Source organism: Cricetulus griseus, chromosome 6, assembly GCF_003668045.3.
Source record: "Cricetulus griseus strain 17A/GY chromosome 6, alternate assembly CriGri-PICRH-1.0, whole genome shotgun sequence".
NCBI classification, from domain to species: domain Eukaryota; kingdom Metazoa; phylum Chordata; class Mammalia; order Rodentia; family Cricetidae; genus Cricetulus; species Cricetulus griseus.
The window spans coordinates 86,732,098-86,747,186 of NC_048599.1; the positions used below are offsets into that span (position 1 = coordinate 86,732,098).

Genomic DNA, 15,089 nt, shown 5'->3' on the forward strand with positions numbered 1-15,089 from the left:
AGCAAACATTTCTCTGCTAACTGTTTATGTTTGAGTCCCACACAGCCAATGAAGACCTGCCTGACAACAATCCCTGGACATCCTGGAAAGAAAATAGGCCACACCTCCTCGACTGCACTGGATCCAACTTGCTCCATTTCAACTGACACTCCCTCCAGAGCTTTGGGTACTGACTTCAATCAAGTTGTGGATTTCAATCAAGAAAATCCCATCTAACATGGACTGGATACAATCCATTCAAGACTTTCACTAGTCTAACATTTTCTTCCTACAGGACCCCACAAGGCTATCATCATCCTATTTCAGTTGGAAGTAAATTGGAGGATGCTACGCCCCGTTTCCACATTGTTGTCACTTATGATAGTGTATATACTTAGTTAAAGATAGCTTCCTATTGTTTATGGTTGTGATTGAAAGGAGGTGTTCAGGCTTGGACACCTCTTTCAGATGACTTTAAGGTTTAGTTAAAATAGATAGGATGTGACATAAGCAGATTGTTATGTCTTCTTATATTTCACCTTTATGATTATTAATTTTGGATACTTTACACTGTTAAGTCTTAATCCTCTTTTAGACTAAAAGGGTTAGGGGAAGCTGTAGCCATGCCTAGTTAGGGGCTGGCTATAGGTTTGTCTGACCATGCCTCTGAGGGCATGGTCAGGGTGATGTAGAGTGAGAGATTCAGTGGCTTGTCACTTTCTGTTTCTTTTTCAGCTTGCTGTACAGACTGCTGTTGCGCCAGCTGGCTACGTTGTTTTGTAAGTAAGGCTTTTTCCTATTAAATACCCTTATATTTCTACTTGGCTCCGTATTGGTAATTTCCCACTTTAGCACAGCATGGAATAGAGGTAATGAGCCATGTGACAGAATGTACAGTAATATAAATGCATAAATTTAAGTTTTAAGAGTGAGGTGTGAACAAGTCTAAACTAAGGCCAAGCATTCATAGTGTATAAAGTGTCTCCATGTCATTAATGGGGAGCTGGCAATACAAAAGAAACTCTGACTACAAAAGGTGAATGAAAATCAATCTGGCAGAATTATATATATATATAGTGTGTGTGTGTGTGTGTGTGTGTGTGTGTGTGTGTGTGTGTGTGAATGAATAATACAAATCCCTTACACCAGTGTGCCTAAGACACTTGAGAGTGATGGATAAAAATGCAGTCTGGAAGATGATGGGCACAACTCTATAGTACTCTCAGATTATCCTCAGGTTGTGAATAAGTTAATACAGATGGCCTGCTTGGATAGAAAAGAGGGCAGTTTTAAAATTTTAACATACTCTTATGGTTCTTTTTCATTAAAATTTTCACACAATATGTGTTGATCATATTCTTTTTCCCCAACTCCTTCTGGGTCCTTCCCATCTCCCTACCTACCCAGCTACATGTTCTTTCTCATAAAAACCCCAAACAAAATATCAAAACAAACAAGCAAACAAAAAACAGTAAGACAAACCAAACCAAACCAAAAAGCATAGGAAGCATACAAAACTAAACAAAATACAATATGGGAGTGTGTTTTATGTTGGTCAGCTACTCCTGGGTATGGGGTCTACCCTGGAACACAGTTGATATATCCAGTGATACTTTATTGGAGGAAACTGATTTTCCCTTTCCCAGCATTTATCAATTGCAAATAACTTCTTGATCAGAAGTAGGAATTTGTGTTCATTTTCTCTTTTCAATGTTGAAGGTTTTTTTTTTTTTTTGGTTGTTGTTTGTTTCTTTGGTCCTGTGCAGTCCTGGACTATGCAATGGTCTATGAATATAGGAGAATATCATTAGGAATCATTTCATTGACTATTTACAGTCATGTTTGGTTCTGTCCTAGGACTCTGGGCTATCTAGTCTCTGGGTCCTGGCTCTCCAGGCATGGTATGGGTCTCAAGATGGACCAGTCATTGGTTGACCACTCCTATAATTTCTGCATCACTTTTACTACAGCATATTTGGTAGGCAGGGCAAATTGTAGGTCAAGGGTTGTATGACTGGGTTGGTACCCCAGTCCCTCCACTGGAAGTCTTGCCTGCTTACAGGAGATGGAGGATTCAGGCTCCATATCTCCCATTGCTAGGAGTCTTAGCCAGGGGTCATCATCATAGATTCTTGGGAGTTTCCTTTGTGCTAGGTTTCTAGCTCATTGCTGAGATGCCCCTGATTCTTGTCTTCCTCAGTACTCCCTCCATCCCCCCATGATCCTCCATGTTTCCATGCCCACCCATTGAGATTCATCCCTCTGTCCACCTTGATGTCTATTCTATTTACTTTTCACAGTGAGATTTAGGTGTTCCCCTCCACCCCAACATCTTGAGTCTTCCCTGTTACTTAGCTTCTTTTAGCATGGCTATCTTTTACTTTACAGCTAATATCCATTTCGTTTTGTAAGCCTGACTTGATACTTTTTAACCCTGCGTGCTTCTATCTCTTGATCATCTAGCATATTTTTGTACTTTGATTTCATGCTAATCATTTCGATGAGCTATCAAAGATAAACCAAACTGCTCAATTTGCAATTTAATAACAATTTGGATTTGTGGTGATAATAATCACATTTATTGATATTTAAAAATAAAAACCTAAATATGTGTTATAAAATAATGCTATGTGAAATATTATTGGGCTATTATTGTCAAGTAAAATTATATATGAATGATTACCAATATCAAGATAATTAGTAAATCAGTCACTGCCTACCTTATATATTTTCTCTGGTAAGCTTTAAGATCTGTTCTCTGAGCAAATTTCAAACAAGACAATATAGTATTATTAACTTGTGTCCCATATTTTATATTGATACTAATTTTTTGATGAAATGTCAACTTCCATTCTGCCTACATGAATGAAATTTTAATTTCTACAGGTAAGTGATAACACACAGTATTGATCTAAAAGAGCTTGGTTTAGTTCACTTAACATTGTGTCTTCTAGATTTGTCTATGTCATTGCAAATGACAGAATTTCCTTTACCCTTTAAGGCCAAACAGTATTCCATTGTATGCATGCAAATACATACTATCCCAGAGTGTTTATTCATTCATTTTTAGCACTTAGGCTGATTACTCTCTTGACTATTATGAATAATTGTGTAATAGAAATGAAGTAATAGATATTAATTTGAGACAATGTTTTCATGTATATTTGGACATGTAATCTGACACTGCATTTTATTTTTAACTTTTGTGATGAATTTCCTCACTGTTTTCTACTAATTTCTAGTCCCATAAAATTCTGAAAAGTTCTTTTACTACCATATCTTTATAGATACCCACTATCTTTTGTCTTTTTTGATGACAGCTGTCTAAATGGTGTGAGATGACAGTACACTAAGGCTGTTTTCCATTCCTTTGACTATGAGGGATGCTAAATATCTTCCCAACACACATAAACTTATTGGTCATTTGAAGAATATAAATACAGGTCCTTTTCCTATTTTAAAATACTGGGTTGTTTGAATGTTTCATATATAATAGTTATTGGTCTGTTGCCATATATATTGTTTGCAACTATTTTTCCCATTATTATACATTGCCCTTTTCACTGTGTTAACTTTTTCCTTTCTTGTATGAGAGATGGTTTTTTTTTTGTTTGTTTGTTTTTAGTTTAATGAAATTGGTGACCAGTATCACCAAGATGTTAAATATAGATTTACAGTTTAAAGACCTTACATTTAAGATTTTTTTCCATTTTGAGTTTCTTTTTATTCATGAGAAAACAAAGTGTTCAGTTTCATTATTCTTCATGTGGATATTTATGCCCCCCCCATGATTATTGAAGAAACTCTATTTTTCCATTAAGTGTTCTTAGCATCTTTGTAAAACATTAATAACCTATACACTTGAGTTTATTTTTGGAATTTCATTTTCATACACCTTATGTCTTTACATATATTTAAATACTGTTAACATGTCATTTTGATTACTATAGTTTTGTAAGTTATGCTGAAATTCAGGAGTGGAGGGCTTCCAGTCATCATTTTACTTAAGGTTGCTTTGACTATCTGTCATCTTTTCTAAATCCATGAAAATTTTAGGATGTTTTCCATTTATGTGAAAATAATATTGACATTTTAGTAGTAACTGTATTATTAAATCTCTAGATTACTTAGCAAAATGTGGATATTTTGATATATTAATTCTACTACATGAACATAAAATATTTTTGCATTTGTGTATATTGTCATATTTGAAAGTCAACAATATTTTCCAATTCTCAGTATACACATGTTTCTAGCTTTTATCTTTCCAATTAAATGCAGTCCTAAATATTTAATTTTTTATAAATAGAACTTAAATTTTCATTTTTGTAATATTTATTTGTTAGCATAGAAAATTTTGGTTTGATGATTTTATATTCTGAAACCATATTCAATTTATTAGTTGTAAGATTTTTGGGGTATTTTGTGGTATCATCATGGTTTTCAATTTACAAGATCATCATCAAGCAGGAAACTTAATGTCTTTCTTTCTACTTTAGATGACTTTTATTTCTTATTTTGCCTTATTCCTTTATGATGCTGAACATAACTGGAGAAAGTGAGCATTGCCATTTTGCTCCTGACTTTAGAGGAAAAACGTTTTTACTATTGAATGTGTTGTTAGCTTTTGGATTGTCAACATAGTCTCCATTGTCCATTAGAACATTAGAAAAAGATAGAAACCAAGATCCAGGAATCTCAATGGGCAAATAACAGAATGATTCCAAACAACCTATGCCAAGACATACTGTTGTCAATTTGTCAAACACTAAATAAAAAAGGAGAGAATATTAAATGTGTCTGAAGAAATAACTTGCTACAAACAAGGAACTCATCTTTAGGCTATTAACAGTGTTGAAACATACACTTGGCAATGTATTTGTGTAGCCAGGCAGGAAGTATAGGCAGGGCTACCAGACTAGGAGAAAGCTGGGAAGAAAAACACAGGGAGTGAGGCACCATGTAGCTGCTGAGGGAGAAAGAGGTCTGGACATTCTCTGGTAACACAAGACTACGTCGAGACACATACATATAGTAGAAATGGGTTAATAATTAGAGAGTGAGCTGATAAGGAGCCTGAGCCATAGGCCAAATGGTGTAAAATTAGTATAAGCTTCTGTGTGTTTATTTGGATCCTGTCCCTGTGGGCCCTGGCAGGACAGAAACTTCTACCCATGAGGTTATAATCTATGACCCTGAGATTAAGAGTTTTATGCTCTACTGACTGAGCTAGCCAGGCTTTTTCTTTTAATTACTAGAAAAAAATGGTTGCCAAATTAATGAGGGACAAAGAGGATAAATAATTTTTTATTTTGATATGGCTTTGCATCTATAGTAAACCACATATTTTTGATAGTTTTTCATAAGATTTGCCAAAAATCATAATGGTTAACAGGAAATTATAACCCAAATATCTCATAACCAAAGGTAATAATATTTTACTGAGAATAGAGAGAATTTCAAGGCAAATAATTTTGCTATATCCTGAGAATCTATTTCAATTTCTTTCTCAGTTGTCAGTTTAACCAAATTGTTGGTAGTCTAACTAGAATTATCACTATGACTTTAATATTAAAAAGATAAGAAAGAATTCCCCAACTTACATTATTTTGCTTCTAAATGTTGTAGAATTCATCGTTCCTAATATTTCCATTTATTATGCATTAGACATTGTACTAATTTGTAGATATTTTATTCTAGCTGGTAAGCACTTTATAGGCATAATTGTATACCTAATAAATAGAAATTTCTGTCAGATACTGACAGTGTTTTTTTTCTTGTTTTTGGAATATCAATGTAATATAGGTGACAAGAAAATAGAAAATATTTCTAAAGTTTACAGGGACAATTTGAAAGATGGTGTTGATAAATTTCCTATTTAGTTATTAGATAGTAAACCATTGATGCTATAACCCTGTACTATTTGGATTTTGAAATGGTAAAGGAGATTAACAGCCATCAAGTATTATTTATAAAAAGATATAGTAATGAAAAAATATATAACATATTAGTCTCTTACTACAAAATGATAAGCAGTCTATTTGTCTGACATGATTATCATTATTCTTTGATAGCATAACCTCACAATTAAGAGTATGGTCCAGAAAATTAGTCAAAATTTGCTTAATGTGTCATCAATATATGTTTTGATAACTTCTTTCTCTCTTGCATCTTTACTGTAAAATGGAGACAATAGGAAATGTTGTAGAGATTATTCTTCAACACTACTAAAGTTTATTATTCTTTGTGTGAAGAAAATCCTATCAACATATATTGAATGAAGCTTGTGAAACTGATTTCTAATCTGGTAGAATTTGGTATAAGTCCTGGGTTAATTTTTTCACATTTCTTAGACTCATTTCTAACCCCAATGCAGAATACATGAATGAATATAATTTTTATTTTATACATATTTTTGTTATTTTCAAATACAATGTCATTTGATGTTTCTCTTTTTGATATTTGCCTCAAATGTTGAACTTTAGAAACATTTACTTGTTGACAGAAATAGCTTTTCATCCACACAATTTCTTAATGGCATCTTTCATCTGAGCATTTCTCAAGGTGTAAATTAAAGGATTTAGCAAGGGAGTTATCATGGTGTAGAACACAGCAACTGCTTTATCAATAGATAAAGTGGCTGAGGGTCTCATGTACACAAAAATGCAGGGCACAAAAAACAAGACAACCACTGTTATGTGGGAGACACAGGTTGAGAGGGCTTTGCGCCTCCCCTCTGCACTGTGGTTTCTTAGTGAACGTAGGATGACCACATAGGAGATCAATAGAAGGAGGAAGTTTAACAGACAAATGAAACCACTATTGGCAGCAACAAAGAGCCCGAGAATGTGGGTATCAGTGCAGGCCAGATTGAGCAAAGGGTTCAGATCACACATAAAGTGATCTATGACATTAGGGCCACAGAATGGCAATCCAAAGATGAACAGGATCTGTATGGTTGCATGAAGAAAACCTCCCACCCATACCACTCCTACCAGTAGGCCACAAACCCTTCTGCTCATGATGGTTGTATAGTGTAAGGGCTTGCAAATGGCCACATAGCGGTCATAGGCCATCACAGTAAGCAGGATGCCCTCAGCACCTCCGAAAAAATGCTCTCCAAAGACCTGGATCATGCATCCATTGAATAGGATGGTCTTCTTTTCATGTAGTGAGTCTATTATCAATTTAGGAGTATTGACAGAAGAATAACAGGCATCAATGAAAGAGAGATAAGCTAAGAAAAAGTACATAGGTGATCCCAGTGATGGACTGGCAGTGATAGTGACCACAATGAGCACATTGCCTACCATGGAGATGATGTAGATGACAACAAAGACAGCAAATACAATTTTCTGCATGCTTGGGTTTCTGGTGAGTCCCAGGAGAATGAACTCTGTCACGTTGTTCCTAATTTCCATGTAGTTCATGTATTATTAAATTATATCATCTGAAAAATATTATTGTATATTTGGTCATAAAAACAAATAGCAAATACTTCAATTGTGTTGAGGTATGACTTTTTTTTTTAAAAAAAAACTTTTTCTTGAGAGGAAAGTAAATGTTCTCAGATCATGAAGATTACTCAAATTGTCTTCTATATTTTCTGTCAGTTCAGGAAGTCACTTATGCATACTTCATCATTTGGCATGGCTAGGAGTATAATTTGAAATAGTTGATTGGATATATAGAATCAGTTAAAATTGCAACAGGAGACCGAAGAGGGATATAAGGTCCATAAAGCTATGGAATTTTCTCTTTATCATTTTTAAAAATGATATTTTATTAATTCTCTAAAAAATTTTAGTGGATTGCCAGCCTGCAGCCCAGGCTGCCGGAAAGGCTGGTAAACAAGGAGGACCCTAAGAGAGACATACATGCTCCCCTGGAGAAGGGGACAAAATCTCCTGAGCAAATTGGGAGCACGGGGTTGGGGGTGGGAGGGGAGAGAGAACTAGGAGAATGAGAAGGGGAGAAGAGGAGGGGTGAGGAAGACATGATGAGACAGGGAGTTTGAGTTGGGGGAAGAGCAGAACAGAGCAAGATAAGAGATACTATAATAGAGGGAGACATTATAAGTTTAAAGGGAAATCAGGCACTAGGGAAATGTCTGGAGAGCTACAAAGATAACACCAACTAACAATCTAAGCAACAGAGGAGAGGCTACCTTAACTACCCTCTCCTGATAATGAGATTGATGACTAATTCATATGCCATCCTATAGCCTTCATCCAGCAGCTGGTGGAAATAGAAGCAGACACTCACAGCTAAACCTTGAACTGAACTGAAATCCAGATGCAGAGAAGGAGGACTGATGAGCAAAGGGGTCCAGACCAGGCTGGTGAAACCCACAGAAACAGTTGACCTCAACAAGGGAAAACTCTTGCTCCCCAGACTGATAACTGGGAAACCAGCATGGGACTGATCCAGAACCCCTGAATGTGGGTGTCAGTGAGGAGAACTTGGAAATCTATGGGGCCTCTTTTAGTGGATCAGTACTTATTGCTACCATAGGAATGGACTTTGGGAGCCCATCCCACAAGGAGCAATACTCCCTGAGCCTAGACATAAAGGGGTTGGCCTAGGCCCTATCCCAAAGAATATGACAGACATTTAAGACCCCCTATGGAAGGCCTCACCCTCCCTGGGGAGCAGAAAGGGTATGGGATAGGTAGGGCATTAGTTGGAGGGGCAGGGGATTAGGGGAGGGAGAGGGACCTGGGATTGACTTGTAAAATAATTTGCTTTCTAATAAAAAGGAAAAAAAATGGTGTATATCATATTTGCTCCTCCCAAACTCTTTCCAGATCCCATTTTCTCTGCACATATAACTTTGTTTTCTTTAAAAAAATACCTTTCAATACTCTTTATTCTATAAAAGGTAAATGGGGATAGATAATTAACAATAGGAGCAGGTTGAAGAATATACACCTGGAATGTTGGTGTAGTGTTTCTCTTGGATGAAGTGACATGGAGCTATGGTGAGTAGGGTATTTAGAACACTTGGCATAAGGGTAAGTAGGCATTGGTAATGGGAATGTGAAGCAGTTCATAACATTTATTTTCTAAATCCGATTAACCTAATTATTGTTAAAATGTACACCTTTCAGTGAATAATTTCTCTGTGCAAGGCACTGTAGTAAAGTTTTTACAATTATGGTTTTGTTCATCATGTATAACAATCCACATGGTTGATTGCATTTCATCTGGTTTGTAGATGAGGCAATGATTTCAGACACTAATTACAACATCTACACAATAACCATCATAATCTATGAATTTTAAAAATTGAATTATATAATAACTAAAGTAATCTGAATTGAATTGTTTGAATAACAGTGTTTTAAAAACTTCACAAACATTTGCTACTGAAATAAAATAGATACTAATACAATTTTTATATTTAATTTTACATATTAGGGAATAAATACATAAAGCAACTAAGTATTATTTTTGAAAACAAACAACTAATAAATGTCATAGCCAGATTATACTTGTTAATCATTTTTCCTCTAATTTCTAAACTTAGGTTCTATATAATTATAATAATCAGATAATCCTGAGCAAGTAATCTTTTAATATAACCAGGATAACTGTAAACATTTATTATTCTATCCAGGACAAAGCTTCATGGAGAAATTTTATTATCATGTGTGCACATGCACGTGAATGCTAATGATGACATTTTTGAATTCCCAAACATTTGGAAAGCATAAGTTCTTTTATATTGTTCTCTCTGAAGTCCTATTTCTTCCCTCCTCAAATTCCCCTCCAAACTCTTATCTCCTGATTCCTTGGTGAAATGTTTAATATTTTATCACAGTACACAGATTATTGGACTTAGAATTATAAGTATATTTACTATAGTCTTGATTTCTCCTAAGTGATATTTCTTGGCATCTTTCATACTGCTTTTTACAAAGTAAAAAATAACAACACAACTTTAAAATTATTAGAAGAATTAATAGAATGCATATAAAATGCACACCACCGTGCTGTTGACACACATGGGATTTTTGTTTATTTTTATGAACTGTACATTCCTAAAAGATGAGAAGAATCAGTGACAGGAGCTAAAGAGTCAACCCTATAGTAATCCAGGAAGAATTATCTTCAAATTTACTTTCACAGAAGGCACAGAAACTCATCAACAGCAGTCAATCCCAGGAAGGATTGTCTGTGTTCGTTCCTAAAATTTTTGTATATTAACTATGTTTAACATTCACACATAGTTTTTTATGTGTAGGAAGTACATTTAAATGATTTCTTGCTTCCCATGATCAGTCTTTCTTGATAGGGAAATATTCCATGGCAAAAACATGCCAGAAAGCTATATGGTACAAATTACATAATCTTTCTAAACCTCAAAATTTTATTTGCTAAACTAGGTTAATCATGTTTTACCAACCATCTTTTGAAGAACTGTGTGAAAATTGAAGGTTTCATTACTATATTTAAGGTGTTGAAACATAATGTTTACTGTATTGAAAGTAGAAATGTTTAATAAGATCAACACAATTGAAACACTTACCTTAGTCATTTTAGTAGTTAGAGGGTGATCCTAATTCTGCTTAGGGGCATTGGGAACAAATACCATCTGAAATCAAACTCCTTTTGTTATTTGCAAGCCTCATTATTAGAGATGTGACATTGTGGAGAAAGAATCAATAGTAAATAAACAGTTTTTAAGAAATTATACACATCAAACATTAATTTTTGTAGATCACTTATAAAAAGTAAAGCTGTGTAATACATCAAAAAGTAAAATACTCTGGAAAGTAAAAATTACTCCATCTAGCTTAGTCTTTAAAACATTTTTATAAAAATCTGGATTTTGAAGCAGAATGGATTTACTTGTAACACATAAAAGACTGATTGTTGTATGTGGTTCTGGTCCTATTAAGCAGGAAACAAAAGTCTGCAGGAATCTTATGGTTTTGTATGGGCCACCTCACCCATGACAAATCTACTTAAATGGCAACAAAATATTTCCACTTTACACTGCACAGATAGTTACAAAGGTTCCAGAAAGGTTCAGGGACATTGTTATTTCTCTCTTAGGAATTAATTACCTCCTTTGATGCAAAGATTTTTATAATTGTTTTTCTAAAATTATGTATTCTGGAGAGACATGTTCAGGAGGAGCCTATTCTTGAATGGGGATTTTATATTCCCTACATTTAGAACCACATTATTAAGACAGTGGATGCCATGTGAATAACAAAGGGCCATAGATACAGTGTGTGGATTTATATGTATTTTTTTGTTGTTTTCTTTTCAATATTAGGTCTTTTCTGAAAATTCACTACTGCTTACTTGAGATCTAGAAAAGTGAGGGTATAAATGTTTTTTGATGGACATTGAATAACCACGTCTTCAAATCTGCCAGTCCTTTCCCTCATTTCCAACAGTATATTCTGCATATTAACCTTCTGTGAGATACTTAGTTGGTAGAGACATTTTCCTATTCTGTGGATTGCCTCTTTACTCAAGTGATGTTATAAAGAAGCTTTTACGTTTCATGTGGTTCCATCTATCAACTGTTGGTCTTCATACCTATGAAACTGGGGTTGTGCCAGTTTCTTGTGTCTTAAGTTCAAACTCTTTCCCTGCTTTATGCTCTACAAAAGTCATGATATCAGGTCTTATGTCAAAGCCCTTGATCCATTTGGAGTTAAGCTTTGCTCAGGTGGCTGTAGAAGTGTGGGTTTATATACAGGTCCATAATTCTACTTCATTGATCAATGAGCTGGGTTGTATGCCAGTATCATGCTGTTTTTATTACTATTGTTCTGTAATATCACTTGAAATCTGAGATACATCCAGCAATTTTTCTGTTGTTCAGGTTTATTTTGGTTTTCTTGGATCATTTGTATTTCCATATTAAATTTAAGATTGTATTTTCAAATTCTGTGGAGAACTGTGTTGAAATCTTAAAATTTATTTTTTTCTATTTTTCTTTTATTGAACATAGTTTTTTTCTCATAAAATATAAATGTCAAAAATATAAATGGCCAACACAAAATGAACTCAATGCCATTCTTAGGGGCTCTTTGTTGCATAATACTTTGTTAGAGAACTATTTTGTACCTTGCAGGTCCTTTGAGTATATATTATAGCTTTTGGTTTGTGTTTTTTATGTGATCCCTCTGTTAAATTTTTTAAAATGGAGATTGTGTTGAATCTATAAGTTGCTTTTTTTAAGGATGGCCATTTTTACAATCCATGAATATAAGAGTTTTCCCCATCTTTTAGTATCACTTTCAATTCCTTTCCAAAATCCTGTCAAGTTTTCATTGGAAAAGTCTTTCATTTCCTTGGTTAGATTTACTCCAAAGTATCCTATCTTTTTTTGAGGCAATTGTAAATTATGTTATTTCCTTAATATCTTTCTTAGAAAGTTTGTCATTTACATGTAGGAAAGCTACTGATAGTTCTGTGTTAACTTTTTATTTTGCTACTTTGATGAATGTATTTATTAGCTGTTAGAGTTTTCTGCCAGAGTATATTATGTATAAAAATACATCATCTGCAAATAAGTATACTCTGGCTTCTCCATTTCCTATTTTTAGCTCTTTTACTTTCCTATTAGTCTAGCTAATACATCAAATATTATATTGAACAGGGTAGGGGAGAGTGGAGACCTTTGTCTTATTCCTGACTTTAGTGAAAATGTTTTGTATTTTTTTTCTGTTTAGGAGCATGCTGGCTATGGCTTTCTATATATTGCTTTTATTGTGTTGAGATAGATCTACTGTATCCATATTTCTCCAGGACTTTTATTATGAATGGATGTTGGATTGTATCAAAGGCTTTTCATGCATGTAATTATATGGTCATGTAGTTTATGTCTTTTAGTTTACTTATGTGGTAGATTACCTGAGCAAGCCAAAATCAGGTCACATTCCCTCATGGAGGAGTTAGGCATGAAATTCTACACCTAGCCAAAGAGCTACTGTTAGCTACTGGGAAAAGGACAGTAATTTTCATCAAAGTGTAGTCCATGCTCTAGAGGAAAGTCACCAACCCAATAATACTTGGGTATGTAGCAGATATTGATCTTGGGTTAAAAACTGAACACAAAATTGGATGGATAGGGAAGGTGGAGTGGGTCTGGAAAGAGTAAGAGAAGGAAGTGTGTACAATCAAAACACATTCCAAATTCTCAAAGAAATAATAAAATATTAACAGATAGAAGCAAAAGGGATATAGATAAGAAAAGAATTAAAAAATTATCCTTATTACAGATAATAAATATTATAATATTCTAAAAGTCTCAACCATAAAACTCTTAGACCTGATAAAATTTTTCATCAAAGGTGAATGATAAAAATTAATTTATAGAACCAAGCCATTCACTTATATTTACAGGATCTAGACTATCAAATCTCTCTTAACTCCCCATCCACATATTTTCCCCAATCCTCTAGATATAGCCTAGTTCCCACATCTTAATCTTACTATCTCTACTTGTGCCACAACCAACTTGGCTTCTGATAGTGCCCACTCTACTTGTCACATCCAATATGTCCTTTCTGAACTATATCCAACCTCTATATGCAGACATACCTCCAACTGCCTTCTATGAGGCTAGCCTGATAAGTTCCACTGACTTTCCCTTCTAGAATTTATCCACAACCAGCCAGATGTAGCCCTTGTCTCACATCCAGTGTCCCAGCCTCCTCTGGCCTCCCATTCTGATATCAAAGGGAATCTTTAGGTTTCTATTGGACCCTCCTTACCCATCTCCCAACCCATAGGTCCCTCCTACCACACATTCTACCTATCACCCCAGAAAGATCTGCCCTCACATTCCAGGCTTACAATAGGAAGCACACCTGTACACCAGCACAGTCCTATCTGTCTACTTTATTACACCCAAGACATTTAGAAGCTGTAGGTCCAACCTGGCCACACACCCTTATCTCTGCCCTAGCATGCTCTGTTCACATCACACTTAGAAGTAAAAAAAGAAGCCCATATGCCTACATCTTATTCCCTAAATATTAACAATTTGAAAGATCAAGCCAGTGTTTACTATTCACAATTCACCAGCCCTATAGAAATGTCTGCCAATGAGAATTTCCTAGATGACCTCAGGTAACAGAATGTGAAAGAATAATAATCTTCATCAAAGAATTCAAGGAGTTTAAGAAATACACAAAGAAACAGGTCAATGGAATCAAGGAAGAGAGCTTAAGGAGAATAAATCTCTGAGTGATGTTCAAGAAAACACAAATTTTACGATTAATGGAAATGACAACAATCCAGGTCTTGAGAACAGAATTCAATAAAGAGATAGAAACACTGAGGAGGACTCAATGAAATGAAGAGGAAAGTAAAAAACACAACATCTCAATTAGATAACTCGAACAAAAATATTACAAGAAGAAAGAATTAAGCAGAAACTGAACAACTCTCTACTGAAATACCAATGGGTCAAGGAAGAAATAAAGAAAGTCTTTTTAGAAGTCAATGAAAGTGAATGGACAACATACCCAAACAGGACCCAATGAAAGTGGTGATAAGAGGAAAGTTAACAGCACTAAGTTCCCCATGAAGAAATCAGAGAATTATTTTACTAGACACTTAACAGAACTCTCTATAACAAAAAAGTAGACCCATGAGGAGCAGATGGCAGGAAATAATCAAGCTAAGATCTGAAATCAATAAAATAGAAACAAAGAGAACAATACAATTAATGAAACAAAGAATGTGTTCATTGAGAAAATCAACAAAATAGACAAGCCCTTATCTAAACTAACTAAAAGGTAGAGAGAGAATATCCAAAGTAACAAAATCAGAAATAAAACAAGGGATACAGCAATAGACTCTGAGGAAATCCAGAGAATATTGGGTCATACATCAAAAACCTGTACTCCACAAAATTGGAAAATCATAAAGAAATGGACAAATTTCTTTTTTTGTTTAACTTTAAACAAAATTTTGTTACACAAAAGTTGTCACATAATTGCATACTTCTCTACTTTGTACACAATTATTCTCACTCTCCACAGAAAGGCTGCTTCTGAACTTCTCATCTGGTCACACAAGTGCTACAATCCTGACTGTAACAGAATAGTAGAACTGCCTCAATGATTTAAGTTGAA

General features: G+C 34.6%; 1 protein-coding gene across 1 annotated transcript; it reads right to left on the reverse strand.

Moving 5' to 3' along the window:
• Window positions 1-6,494: 6,494 nt before the first annotated feature.
• Window positions 6,495-7,409, reverse strand: LOC100755472 (olfactory receptor 4C46-like). Its single transcript, XM_027421055.1, has one exon. It carries the CDS (start codon window positions 7,407-7,409, stop codon window positions 6,495-6,497), a length of 915 nt encoding a protein of 304 aa, XP_027276856.1.
• Window positions 7,410-15,089: the final 7,680 nt, after the last annotated feature.